The sequence below is a fragment of the Chiloscyllium plagiosum genome, chromosome 7 (assembly GCF_004010195.1).
Source record: "Chiloscyllium plagiosum isolate BGI_BamShark_2017 chromosome 7, ASM401019v2, whole genome shotgun sequence".
In the NCBI taxonomy this organism is placed as follows: Eukaryota; Metazoa; Chordata; class Chondrichthyes; order Orectolobiformes; family Hemiscylliidae; genus Chiloscyllium; species Chiloscyllium plagiosum.
In genome coordinates this window covers 47429043-47443179 of record NC_057716.1, presented here as the reverse complement: position 1 = coordinate 47443179, position 14137 = coordinate 47429043, and the positions used below count along the sequence as shown (strand labels likewise).

The following is a 14137-nucleotide window of genomic DNA, read 5'->3' as shown; positions in this document are numbered from 1 at the left end:
AACAGTGAGACCCACGCAGTAAAATACTGACCACAGCCAACAAAAGGTTAGAAGAGAGCCACCAAATTCCATTACCACAGCTGGGAAAAAAACACTGCAGCTTCTTTGACTTACCCAAAAACTGCAAACTATGATCCATTGAAAGGAACCCCATGGTGCTTGTCTGAACTGCAGTGAGAGACAGGCAGACACTGACAAAGAGAGACAGAGGGATTGTGGTGGGGGAGAAACAGGAAAGAGAGAGAGAGAAAGAGAGAGAGAAAGAGAGAGAGAGAGAGAGAGAGAGAGAGGGGAGAGGAAGAAGAACAAGCAAAACCACTCGAGAAGCACAGCCTCACTAAGCAATGGCCTGAGGAGACCCCAGAGGTGGAGGCAGCCAGCCAGGTGGTAATAATGCAAAACAATCAGCAAGGAAATACAATGGCAATATTTATAGGCAAAACAGAAGTGTTCAAGTTGTTGTTTTATATTTCATTGGTAGTTATCAGTATACCTTTAAGAGAAATACACATATCATCATTGCATCATGGCATGTGACTTCATCTTACTTCAGATCACTTGAAGTATAATTCACTGTTGTAAACTAATAGCTTAGTACAAGTAGACAACCCATTATCCAAAATCCTGAAATCCAAAAACCAAAAGGTATTTTGTGAAGGTTTTTTTCTCATTAACAAGGTTGTTTGGCATGCAAATAGTTAACCCAACTCTGCACCCACTCGATGCGTGTCACTCAGGTGCAACATGGGGGGGGCATGGCCCAACACCGGCAGGCCTCAATTCTGTCTCAGGGCCCATAGTTCTCACTGTGAGTATGCTCTTCAGTAAGATTTTTTTAAATTTCATCAAATTGTCACTTATTCTAAAATTTTTAAAATTCTGAATTCCGAAAACTAGCTGGTCCCGAGCATTTCAGATACATATGTGCCTGAGGAATGTAATATTTGTATTCAATGAATAGCTGTTATAAATGTCTGATTCCACAATTATATGGTGTACATGGCAAAGTATGATCCTGAACTGTCTCAGTGTATATCATATCACTGACATTTTGCATTGGCACAATCACACTGCCATGCCAATACACAAGCTCATCTAGCCTTCCTGAAATCTACCTAGCAGATACCAACATCCAGCAGTGGCATAGATCTCATTGTAGTCACAATTCATGATATTCAAACTACATCTTCTGTGGCAGAACAAGCCACACTTGACAAAGGTGAATCAGGTAACAATCTCCAAGGATATGATTTTGAAGTGAGAGACTAAAATGATTACATCTGGTATGCTGAGCAGAGTATCCAATCCACAGCATGACCAATGCATTCTTCTGGATCTACATGTACATGCTCTAAACTACAAAGTTGAATAAGTTCTCAAAGTTGATTGGTTACACTTTGGCCAGAGCCAGTGTGAACATTTGTAATTGATAATTATGGAAGTTGAGCAGCACCAAAAGTTTAAGAAGTTGTGATAGCTTCACAGAGATTTGTTCATTTAATCATCCAGAAACTAACTTGGTAGAGCACATTGCGGAATTTTCAAGGGCAAACATGTTCTAATATTAAAAGAATTACAGTAAGATATCATGTCCATGTTACACCACACTCACATAGGTATTGAACACACAGCTACCACACAAACTAAGGATCAGTATATTCAATGACTCGTGAATGCATGTGATGATGTCAACCATCTCAGCAGTAGCAATGGAGACAGCCTCTACATCTATATCCACTCCTTGGATGAAAGTAACAACAGACCTATTCACAGTGCACAGGAAGAATACACCCCAAGTGATGAATTACTTCTCTAAATTTTCCATTGTTTGATGACTTATCAACACATTGAACATAAACATTGCTGACATGATGAGCACTATTTTCAGTTTGTTTGGTGTCCTGGATCAAATACTTTCTCACAATGGATTGCAGCACATTGGTAAACCATGTCAGGATGTGTACACTAAGTGGGGAGTGACCCATATCACAGCATCACCCCACTATCATCAGTCGAATGGTTTAGGAGGTAATATGATAAGATCTGATAAATTAATGATCATTAAGTGTTATATGATGGTACTGTGCCTCCAAAAGAGATGTGGTCTGTGCTCTTGCAGAGATGTTGCCACAGTGGTACCGAATGTCTCCTTTAGATAGGCAGATGGTAAACAGTTTTTGTTTTCCTTGGGTGTTTATTTAAAATTAGACAAAGAAAACATGAGTTGGTTGGGTCAGGGCTCACAAAGACCCAGCAAGGTTTTTAGTTTTGCTTTCAGTTAGTCGAAGATTTCTGCTGACTGCTGAGCTAAAAGCCTGAGTTCCAAACTGCTACAGTAAAGTCTTAAAAGGAAGCTTCCTCTTAGAAATTCTGTGTCCAATGATCCTGTCCCATGAGCTATCTGACAAAGGAACAGCCCTCTAAAAGCCTGTACTTTCGAATTAACCTGTTGGACTATAACCTGGTGTTGTGAGATTTTTAACTTTGTCCATTCCAGTCCAACAGCGACACCTCCACATCAGAAATAAAACAGGCACACTGTTTTTTTTTCAGTATTTCTCTCACTAGACTGGAGAAAAGTAGCAGATGAGAATTCTAACTTTTTGGTGAATTGCATTTTTGCCAAAGGGTATGTTAATGGGATGCTGTCTATATTGGAACAGTTGATGATTAGTCATTAAATAATACATTATCTTGTTAAGTATTTCGGTAGCATTTAAAGTTATGCCAACTTTTCCTTATCCGTATTTTAACTGTGTTATAAGAGTAAAGTATGTTTTACTTAAAGCCTGGTGGTTGACCAATCAAATTACATCAAGAACAGTGCCCTCCATTTGCTTTTAATTAAATATAAAAGTTAGGGTCTAGGCTATCTCCAAGCTATATTTTTGGAGGTGAGACCGATAATCAGGTCTGTGACAGTTGAGAAACAAAGCATAATTTTCATACTGCACTGCCAGATGCTCATGCAATACCAATCGAGTTAGGCCAAAGATCAACCACGATCTCACTGAATGGTGGGCTGTGTGGCCTACTTCTGTTCCTATGTTCCAGATTTTTTCCAAATTCCCAGTACATCATATACTCAGAAGGCAAGTGCGATTGACCTTGCCAGCAACCAACCGTCTACTCATTCCAAAACACAAGACATGTTCCTTCAAAGACAGAAGAATATGAAAGGGATGCATGATGAGCAAAGAGCTAGGGAAACAAAAAAACCGTGAACTATGCAGTGTGTGCAAGCCATAAGACCAAATCGAAAAATTTGTACACTAAAGGACTCTAAAAATTTGCAATTATCCTAAATCATACAAAGTCACTCCTGATTATGATGTTACATTGTGAAGGAAAGCGGTCAGCTCAGGTCAATGTACAACACAATTATCATGCACAAATAGAGTGGCGATAAAACACTGAAAGGATAATGATTATGCAGTGACGTTGAATAACAACAATGAATTCCAACTAAACTGTCAAACAAAAACAACAAAGAACAACACGTACCTCTTTGGATGGGTATGCAATCAGCAGATCAGGACTGGTTGTCAAACTTCAAAGAATCACACTTGAAGTTTGAAAAGCTAGTTTTGTAAACTCTGTTTAACCTGTTCATGTAATTATTGAATTGATAGCAAGTGCCTAAGTACAACCATATATATCTTTTTTGAGATTAGCTTTTATTTTGGAAGAAGCAGGATGTTCTATCATATCCCACCATCAGTACACATTTAAGAGAAAAGCTCATAATATCATCGCTATCATAACATGTGATCCGAATGGATAAAAAGCTCACATTCCTCTTATATCCAGTCACTAGAACCATGACATTTTACTGAATGCTCCACTAATGTCTTACTAAAGATTTGCTCATTGGATATGGAGATCGCTGGGTACTCCAGCATTTATTGCCCATCCCTAACTGCCTGGTGAAGGCAGTGATGCAATGCCTTCTTTAGATGTTGGCTTAGTAACTTAAATATAACCAAATGATCAATTACTTGTGGATTGTATGTAGACTTCTGGTTTTAACAGGGTTTCTGAAGCTATGTGGAACTCATCAGGGTCAAGAAAGTGAAAACATTTTTCAATGAATCTGTAAGGTTTGAATGCTGGAGAAACAGCTGTCAGCTTGCCTGTGTGTAAAGTTTGTACTCATAGAATTTGTCCTGAAAATGTCTTCCAACTTTTTCGATTTAATGGAAGTCCTGTCAAGTCTAGAGTCTTGGTGAGGAAGTTGAAGGAGCTGGAGTCTGGATTTATGAGGGGCGAAGAAAGAGGGGATAAATGCAAGTGAGAATTGGACAAGGGGGAGTTGGGGATGCGATTTGAGACATTACCTCTGAAAAGAAAATCCCTGAACTCTTCACTTACACCAGCCCACATAATAAATGCTGCATGACGTGGGCCTCCCCCCACTGCAGGTAAAATAGTAATGGAGGTGGAAATAAACTGTTAAATGACCAACAGTTAGACATGAAGAGTTTCAATTAGTCTATAAACACGCAGCTCATTTGCGTATGTGGCCCTCTCACAGTTTTAGATAGCCACCTGTTAAATTAACATGCCCCTGCATTCAAACCTGTCAGCTGCAATGTGTAAAAATCCAGCCCTACATATGATGTGCCTTTGCTCTTTTCATAGATCAAAAACAACCCAATGTCCAACAACCCCATTACAGCAGCACTCATACAATGCTGCATAAACTATCACTGACTTGAAAACACACAAACACAGTTATCAAGCATTGAGACTTGTAGGTACTGATGACAGTTTAGGATCCAGGGTGAAGTGCTCAACATCAGCAAAGAAAATGGTAAGTTATCACATGATCATAAATTTGTTTAGACAAAAATATTATGTTTTATCGCAGAGCAAGTGAAATATTAGAATAGAAGGATAGCCTTCAGGTTCTCCGAGACTTTATAATACACTAGTCAGATTAAAGTTTGGGGCGGCATGGTGGCTCAGTGGTTAGCACTGCTGCCTCAGTGCCAGGGTTTGATTCCAGCCTCAGGCGACTGTCTGGATGGAGTTTACACATTCTCCCCGTGTCTGTGTGGGTTTCCTCTGGGTGCTCCGGTTTCCTCTCACAATCCAAAGATGTGCAGGTCAGGTGATTTGGCCTTGCTAAATTGCCCATAGGGTTTAGGGATGTGTAGGTTAGGTGCATTAGTAAGGAGGTAAATGTAAAATAAAGGGTAAGGGAATGGGTCTGGGTGGGTTCCTCTTCGGAGGGTCAGTGTGGACGTTTTGGGCCAAATGGCCTATTTCCAATTGTAGGGATTCTATGAAGTTTCAGTGCAAAGTTGGCCATGATGCAGCAGAAGGAAGATACGTGCATTGATAATGATACAAGGAGGAACTAACCTACTGAAGTGATCCCAACTATTAAAAAGTGATATGTGAAGAAAAATTATAAAAGTTAATGTGAAGGCAGAAAAAAGTCATGGTGAAAACCTGTCAGGAGATTTTTTATATTAAAAGTATGTTTTTAAAATTAATTCATTCAAAGGATATGGCAATCACTGACAAGGCCAACATTTGTTATCCATTTGGTGATTTGTCTTCTTGAACTGCTTCAATCCATGTGGTGTTTGGTATACACACAGTGCTGTTTGGAAGGAAATTCCAAAATTGTGACCCAGCAACAGCTGAAGGAACGATATTGTTGTTCCAGTAACAATGTAGGAGGCTTAGAGAAGAACACACAGTTGGTGATGGTTGTACAGATCTATTGTTCTTGTCCTTGTAGAGTCACGGGTTTGGATATTATGCTAATCAAATGGGTTGCTTTAGCCTTGATGGCATGGCGAGTTACTTGCTACTGAATTCCCTGCCTTTGACATGTCGCTTTTTGTATGGCTGGTCAATCAAAGTTTCTTTTTAACTGTAATCCCTAGGACAGTCGATGGTTAGGGATTCAATCAAGGTAATGTTGCTGAATGTCAACAGTATGTGATATGATTCTGTCTTAGTGGAGATGATCATTGGCACCAACAAGTGCTAAGCAATGTTACTTCTCACTTATTTGTCCAACCTTAACCGAGGCCCATATTTAGCTACTTACGCCTACAGATTGATTCATTGTCAATAGAGTTAACAGTGTTAATGAACATTGGAACCATCAGTCAATACCTCTGATCCATCAACAAAGGCAAGATCATGGATGAAGCAGCTGAAGATGGTTGGCCTGAAGAACTTCAGCAGTGATATCGTGGGGCTGAGATAATTGTCCCCCAAAAAACAATTTCTAAGTGAAATCAGGAAGTAATTTCTTAAGGCATATTTCTTGCTTTAAGGTAAGTCAAACTAATTGGACCAGAGTACTTACATTTAAATTTATGAAAAGTGCAATAGCAATATAGAATCACAGGATCTCTACAGTGTGAAATTTATATTTGGCCCATTGAGTCCACACTGACCCTGCGAAGAGGACCCCACCCAGACCCAACCCTATCTCTGTAACTCAATTTCCCACGGCTAACCTACCTAGCCTGCACATCACTCTAGACAATGGGCAATTTTGCATGGCCAATCTACCTCACCTGCACATCTTTGGTCTGTGGGAGGAAACTGGAGCACCCGGAGGAAACCCACGCAGACACAGAGAGAATGTGCAAACTCCACACAGTCGCTAAAGGGTGGAATTGAACCTGGTTCCCTGGTGCTGTGGGGCAGCAGAATTAACCATTGAGCTATCGTGCCATCCCTATAGAAGAAAACTCTGCTAAAATGGTGACCACTGGGGCAGAAGAATCATTAAGTTGTTTCATGACATCACCCATGGGAGAAGCCAAATATCAACAGGATGTTACACTGAATTAGTCAGAATAATAAAGGGACAGACCACAAAAGACAAAGTTGTTTTCTCTTGTTCTTGCTTTATCGTATGTCCTGATATGATCAGATATGTGTGTAAAAACAATAAACTGTTCCTACCTGAAGACGCATATTAATAGAAGAGCTGCCAGCAGTAGGATTCATACAAGCAATATACTGGCAATTATGAATCTCTTTCAGAACTAACTTTTGTCTGTCATACCTAATGAAGGAGGTAAGAATGTTAATTTTTAAAATCTCAAAGAATGATTTTCTCAACATTTTCCTCTTCACTGTTTGTTACCATAGTGCAATTTATTTTTAACTTCTTACAGTTAACATGTCAGATTAATCCAAGTTTCAAGTGATATTCAGAAAGAATGGTTTAGCTACTCTGAATAAAAATGGCAAAATCAAAATACAGCTGTAAGAATGCTCATTTTCACAACAAGTGGATCAATTGTTTGAAGATCTCATGCACCGAGAAGATTCAACGTTTTCAGTACTGTTTATAGCAAGATCACTTTAAAAATTGTAATCTGTCAGTCAGTTTTGCAAAAACAAATTCTACATCTAAAAATAACCTCTTTTCATTATTTCAGTCATCAAACTTTGAATGTATTAGTCCAATTTTACAGTGATGTACTTGGTTAGATTATGTTATGTAGCATTACCAATGGCCACAATGGGGTCATTCTCCAACAGACATTTTTAGAAATAAGTGACAGCATATTTATACTGATGCCTGAATTGTATAAAAAAGTATATTCTTGTTGATACATATGCATTGTTTGGCTGAAATAATCTGTGCACAATATTTACTCAGTATGAAATATTTAGCTTGGCTATTTTAGGTAGCTTTTCTTAAACATTAAAATATGACATTTTCCTTCGTAATATTAACAACATTATAGACTTCACTAAAAATAACACACTAACTCTAACAGGATACACTTACCAGTGGCTGTAATCTAAATGTTGCCTAATTAGAGTATGTGGTTGGACAGTGCCGTAGGCATCTACTTCAGGCATGTTAAGATCATCAATGAAATAGATCAACCTTTTAGTGCCTACAGGAGCGTAATTTCTTCCGGCTTTTTTTTCTAAAGGTTTCTCGAGAACTCCTGAGATTATAGAAACTTTGTATTACAAAGTTGCCAAATCAATCTGTGCTCTTAGAGAACTTTTCAATATTCACAAAATAATTTATATTACTACAAAGTAGTAAAAAAAACTATGTTTAACAGCTCTGAATTATTTTTTGATAATTGTAGAAATTAAATAATTTAAAAATTACAATGGGATTTTTGATTCAAATCTAGAGGATTTGAAACAATCAGCTATGAATTAAAGATTTGAGCGTTAAGTCCTTCCTCTGCTGGCATTTACACATACGCTTATTCTGTGGTGTGAGTAGTTATAACAAATTAATCCTCAGTTTCAGCCATTATGAAAGGAATGAAGCTGAGCCAAAGTGAAAGGAAGAACAGGTGACCTTCATGCACAATGATGATATTGCTTCATATCAAAGCTGAAGCTAAATTTTGATGCCACAGAATCAATCTGTATCATGCAAGCCCCTTCATTGTGAAGTCACCTGCTTACATATGACACTGTTTTCTGAAGGCATGCATAATGTGTCATAGAAGGGCCATCCAAGTCTGTACAGCAAAATTGCCATAACAATAATTAAGACATCATTTTGTATGACTACAATTCTCTACAGCATGGCAATCAAAGCATATTACCATTCAAGGTAAAAAAAAATACTGAAAAAATGTAGTTTTGATTTTCAATTTCTCTTGCTAGTAACACTATGAACTGCATTATGATCAACTATCAATTGTTGCTTTCTAACACCTGATAGGAATTATCACCTGTTTTAATAATAGTGCCTTGTTCGGAGGCATGTGCTGGAGGCAATTAATATTCATGGTCAAGAGGTGGTTATTGAACATGAATTGGCTCATGTTATTTAAAGTGTTCAGTGATAAAACTGTCAAACGTAGAACCTTCTAGGTGATTGACATGGTGAGGTAATGATTCTTGACAGTTGGAACTGCCAGCAATGTCTGGGGTGAAGATTTGGACAGACAGACAAATTGCAGATGTTGCAATTACTCTGTTCTAAAATAATATCAACTGAGAATTCTTGAAGATAGATAGATACATCATGGGCAGTAGTTTTTAAAAGGCATACTGCAGCCTAAGTCATCAGGTAATCCTCATAATCAGCTGGTGAATTGAGTGTACAGTCTGTCAAAAGGAGACTTACATTATAAAGTAACTTAAAGTAAACAAATGAATAGTATTATGCAGAAAATTTTGAAAATGGTTTTGAAAATGTCCTTCATTACACATATTTAAAATAAATTAATCTGCTTCTCCTAACGTTATTTCAAAGCTCAAATCCCAAAAATGGTTCTTCAGTTGTTGTGTGACCCCAAGACAATTACGGAAGTGAACTATCCCAACCCCTCTGCTGGGTGATGGCTGAGTGAGGAGGTAGATAGGTCAATTTAACGCTATAATTGGGAGCCTCCCTGGTCACACAGCTGTCCATCAAAAGGACTACAAAGGTGCTTTGTTTCAATCCTACTCTCAAGTCTGACCCATATTTTTTGCATCAAATACAGCTGACAGTCAAGAATTACTACCCCACAAAGTTTTAAAATTGAATGAGATGACCAGTTTCATTGATCTGTTTAAAATACTGTGAATAACCTGCCAGATGGACACCCATTCATGTACAATGGCTATAATCAAACCATGCATATCAAAAACTCATGCACGCTTCTCTTCCTTGTTCTGGGGTGTGAATAGTAGCCAGACCATAATGTCAATTCATTCTAGAATGCACGGCAAGTCAGCAATAATTAATCTTAAACTTGTGCTCCTACACTATTATTAAAGGAATTCAAATCAATAATGTAATTTAGATAGAAATATATTTTTGTTTCTCTAACTAGTTAATGTAATTATCTTTAAGATAAGTGGAAGACAAAACTACTTACTCTGGAGCATGGCAGATGTTGTGTAGTAGTTGAAAGGAACTTTAGTTATAATATATTCTTCAATTAGCTTTGAAACTTCTTCTGATACAAGGAGAGTCTTTCCTACCCCTGCATTTCCAACTAACATCACCGGTTTTCCCTTCCTCACTAGTAAATCAATGAAATACTTAAGGCCGACAGTTTCTTGAGTGTGAACTAGTACATCCTATTTACAGAAGAAAATACAACATCTGAAACAGTCCAGTACTGTTGCTGTAAAGTACCACCAATTAAATAAGGCCTTGCAAGAGGATATATTTCATTCATTATAATAAGAAATCTGTTTAATTTAAAAGCATTTTTATGCATTGACACTTTTTGGGAGAAAACACACCTATAAGCAAATAAAATAGTCAATTTGCATAAAAAGTTCTATACACAGTAAAATATTTAAATAACCAGTTAATAATTTGATTACTTTTGGAATAGAATACCAGGAAATCTCACTACTTTTCTATAAATTGCAGGACAGAATCTTTTGCATCCACCTAGAACAAGCAAACAGTGTCTCTGCTTAATGTCTCACACAAAAGGTGGCACATCAGACAATGCATCCTTTCCTCAGTACTACAATGAAGTGACAGCTTAGATTGTGCTTTCCAGTTTTCATTGGATCTCAAGTCCACAAACTGAGAGACAAGTGTTGGCAGGCTGATTTTTTTCCACTCGATATCCTAAAATTGCTTCCAATAAGAACTCTGGAAACACACTGGCTTTAAAAATACTTGTACGCAATAGGTCAGGTGACAAATAAGTTGTAATAGGGTCTTTTATGAGATTTTTAATGAATGCAAGAATTTTTTTTTTAAAAGTTGATGTTTCATTCAAGGCTGTGGCAAATCAAATCCTTATAAAGAAGGATTATTGTAGGTGATGTTAATAAAGCACGACATACTTTTACCATTTTAAGCATGTGTGAAGAAGCTTTAATGTTTCTTTAAGAAATCAAAATAAAAAGATAAAAGACTGACTTGAAATGTGTAGCTATATCTCTGAACATGTGCTGAAACAGGCAGTGTGGGCATAGTGAAAATGTTGCACATTTAACACAAATCCTGGTAAATCCAAAAAATAATTTCAATGGTCTTACAATATTTTTTGAAGATTATTCTTTGTGCAACATACAAGACAGATTTAAATAATAAATATGATAATTAGCATATTTTATATTTGTTTAACTTTTAGAGTATGATGTTTAAACATTATACAGAAAGATTTGAGTTCAGAATGAAATGTTTCTGCCAGTTATAGTAGATAAAGCAAAACGTCTTAATTTTCTGTGATGTTTGTAATTTACACCATTTGTCCACAAGCTATTTCAAAACTGCTCCAATTTAATTTATTTTGTCCAGCTAAATATAATCAATGGTTGTTGGATCGCCAACGATGCAGCCTGCATCTTGCCAATCCAGTATTATTTTCTCTCGTTCTGTAATGGTGATTATAAAGGCTAATTGAAGTTTCTGTAAAGTTCCAAAAACACAAGCAATGCAATGTGGGTGGACATTTTGAAGGCAGTGCCTAAGAAAGCTAATCTGCAATGGAAAGAACTGCAATTTTATATTTCAAAGTTTTTTTAAAAATCACTGTCTTTTATTTATTCTAATGAAGAGCATTAGCAATGAAGCCTTGCACAGAGGTAAGCATTGATCACATCATTAATCACACATCATGGACAGTAACAAATCAAGTTCTAACAGCAAGCAGTGAATCAGAGGCAATGAAGCATAAACTCCTTCACAATTTATGATCTCTCAAATTGCATCTTTTCAACCATTAAATTGCAAGATACCATAAATTTTTATCTTCTTCACTTCAGTCACATTATTGATTCTGCCTGGTGGAATATAGAAAAGCAGTAAATCTCCGGTGTTGAATTAAATTTGAGCCCTTTCTCAGAAAAGAAACTTAAGAGAAAGATCAAGGCTGTTAATTCGCACTTAGGAACAAATGATGGAAACATTAAAATTTAAATGTACAACTGGGATCTGAAAGGGCCAGATCAATGCCAATTCAAGTCACCATCAACCTTGACTTTTTTATGTAACAGAATTTAGCAGAACAAAAGTACAATGTCCTACTTCAAAGAAAAGCAACATGTAATAGCTGTCATTTAGTTGGTTAAAAGCCAATTATACAATACTTAATTCCTATTTGAATCAACTAAATGGGTATTTTGCTCTGTTTGGATGTCTTTTTGTTTACAAATCTGCTGTCAATTTGCTCTGATAAAACATACCTGTAGAGGGGCATCGGGTTCCATTTCAAACTTCGGAACTTTTTCTGTCCACAGAGTAAACTTCTTGGTGTCAGAGTCAATATAATAATCAAAGACTGTCCCTTGGGACGGGAATTTGATGCCTCGCATTTCTTTGGTCCACCATCTACTAAATTTGCCACGGTAGTCAATTAGCTACTTAACAAAACAGTCACAATTTAGTCAATTGTATAACAGTAATACAGCTGGTAAGACAACTGAACGTCAACATAAACTAATGTTGTCTCTTTCCTATAATATAAAACTAGACTGGCATGGGTATACTGCATCTAAAGGACGTCTTGAACAATTTAATTTTTAAGATCTTATAAAATACCAATTATGTTAACCAATCAATTTTTAAAAGTCCTTTTACAAAAGTAAGGTGATCAAAATAACTGGCACACTTAAATCATACATAGTACTAACAGCAATGCTCAACATTAATTCAGGCAACGCCCATCTCGAAGAGTGTCAACACATCTTGCCTTAACATTTAATGACATTAACATTGCTGAATTGTCCACCAGCAACCATGTGGGGTTGCCATTCGCAAGAAACTAAAAACAAAACTAAACTAGCTACATAAGTACTATAATTACAAGAACGGGTCATAGACTGGAAACTCTGTGGCAAGTAACCCACCCTGTGACTTTTCAAATTATGTCCATCGTCATATACAGAAATTGATGGTGAAACTCACAGATGAAGAAACTCACAAAACGTTTACTCTTTTTCCCCTCAGATGCTGCCAGACCTGCTGAGTTTCACCAGCAATTTCTGTTTTTGTTTCAGATCTCCAGCATCCAAAGATCTTTGCTGAATTATATTGTAGTATAGAGTATTCTCCATTTGCCTGGGTTGTGTATCTCCAACCACACTCATGATGCTTGACACTATCCAGGACATAGTAGCCCATTTTAAAGGTAAAGGTGGCATAGGTTACCTGCAAGTTCCCCTCCAAGCCACACAACATCCTAAGTTGGAAATATATCATTAATTCTTCAGTGTCTTTAGATCAAAAAGCGAGAACTCTCTTCCCAACAGCAATTTTGTGTACCTACACTATGAGAACCGCAGGTGTTTAGGAAGAAACTCATCACCATTCTCCCATGAGCAAATAGAGATAGAATCAGTGACATTCACTTCCCATGAAGAAAGAACAACAATAAATTAGACCAGTTTTGAACCAACTTGCAAACTAGCTAAATTACTAGGTTTCTGTTTATTTATGGGCTGGATTTAGGGATGCAAATGTGTGGACGGAAGTTTACCAGATTGATACATGGAATGTGTGGATTACCTTATGAGGATTGGTTGGACAGGCTGGACCTTTTTCCAATGGAAGTTAGAAGAGTGAGAGTGACTTGATGCCGTAAAGGGGATCAAATGGACATGGAAAGAATGCTTCCTCTTGTGTCTCTGGGACAAGGGGACACTGTTGTAAACTGAGGCTCTGTTCGGACAAGTTTTTTTCTTTGGGAGGTTTGTACAACTTTGGAAATTTCTGCCACAGAAGGTGAGGGAAGTAGTGTCCACTGATACCTTTAATGTAGAGACAGATTGATTCCCTTGTCTTCAAAAATCGTAGCTTATTGGAGGTAGAGAGGAATGTGAAATTTGAAATACAAATAGATCAGCCATGATTTTATTGAATAGTGGAGGAAGCGTGAGGACCAAATGGCATTTTCTGCTCCTATTTTCTATGTCCATAATCGATCGGCTTGCTAGGCCATTTCAGAGGCCAGTTAACCAGGTTGTTGTGAGTCTTAAGTCACATATAGACCAGATCAAGAAAGGACCGCAGGTTTCTGCCTAAATGATATGGGTAGATCAGATTGGTTTTTACCGCAATCAAGGTTAGCTTCACTGTTGTCATTACAGAAGCTAGGACGTTTCAGGGGCAAACAGGTGAATCAGGCATTTGCTACCTTTAATTTGTAATTGCTTCATCACCAATTGGCAATATATGCCGAGTGAATGTGCTTAGGGTTCAAATGCTGGTCAA

At 37.4% G+C, this 14137-nt stretch overlaps 1 protein-coding gene across 6 annotated transcripts in view; it reads right to left on the bottom strand.

Annotated features, from left to right (window-relative positions):
• Positions 1-14137, bottom strand: part of dnah9l (dynein, axonemal, heavy polypeptide 9 like) — a 427363-nt gene that overhangs the window by 202678 nt on the left and 210548 nt on the right. For all 6 annotated transcript variants that reach the window (XR_006312134.1, XM_043693606.1, XM_043693607.1 and 3 more), the window contains exons 46-49: positions 12112-12285; positions 9834-10038; positions 7778-7943; positions 6940-7042 (exon numbers count right to left, since the gene is read on the bottom strand). Coding sequence is in view for 5 of the 6 variants with exons in the window: in XM_043693606.1 (XP_043549541.1) it covers positions 6940-7042; positions 7778-7943; positions 9834-10038; positions 12112-12285 (648 nt within the window). In the remaining variant the exon portion in view is untranslated. The remainder of the gene's footprint in view (positions 1-6939; positions 7043-7777; positions 7944-9833; positions 10039-12111; positions 12286-14137) is intronic.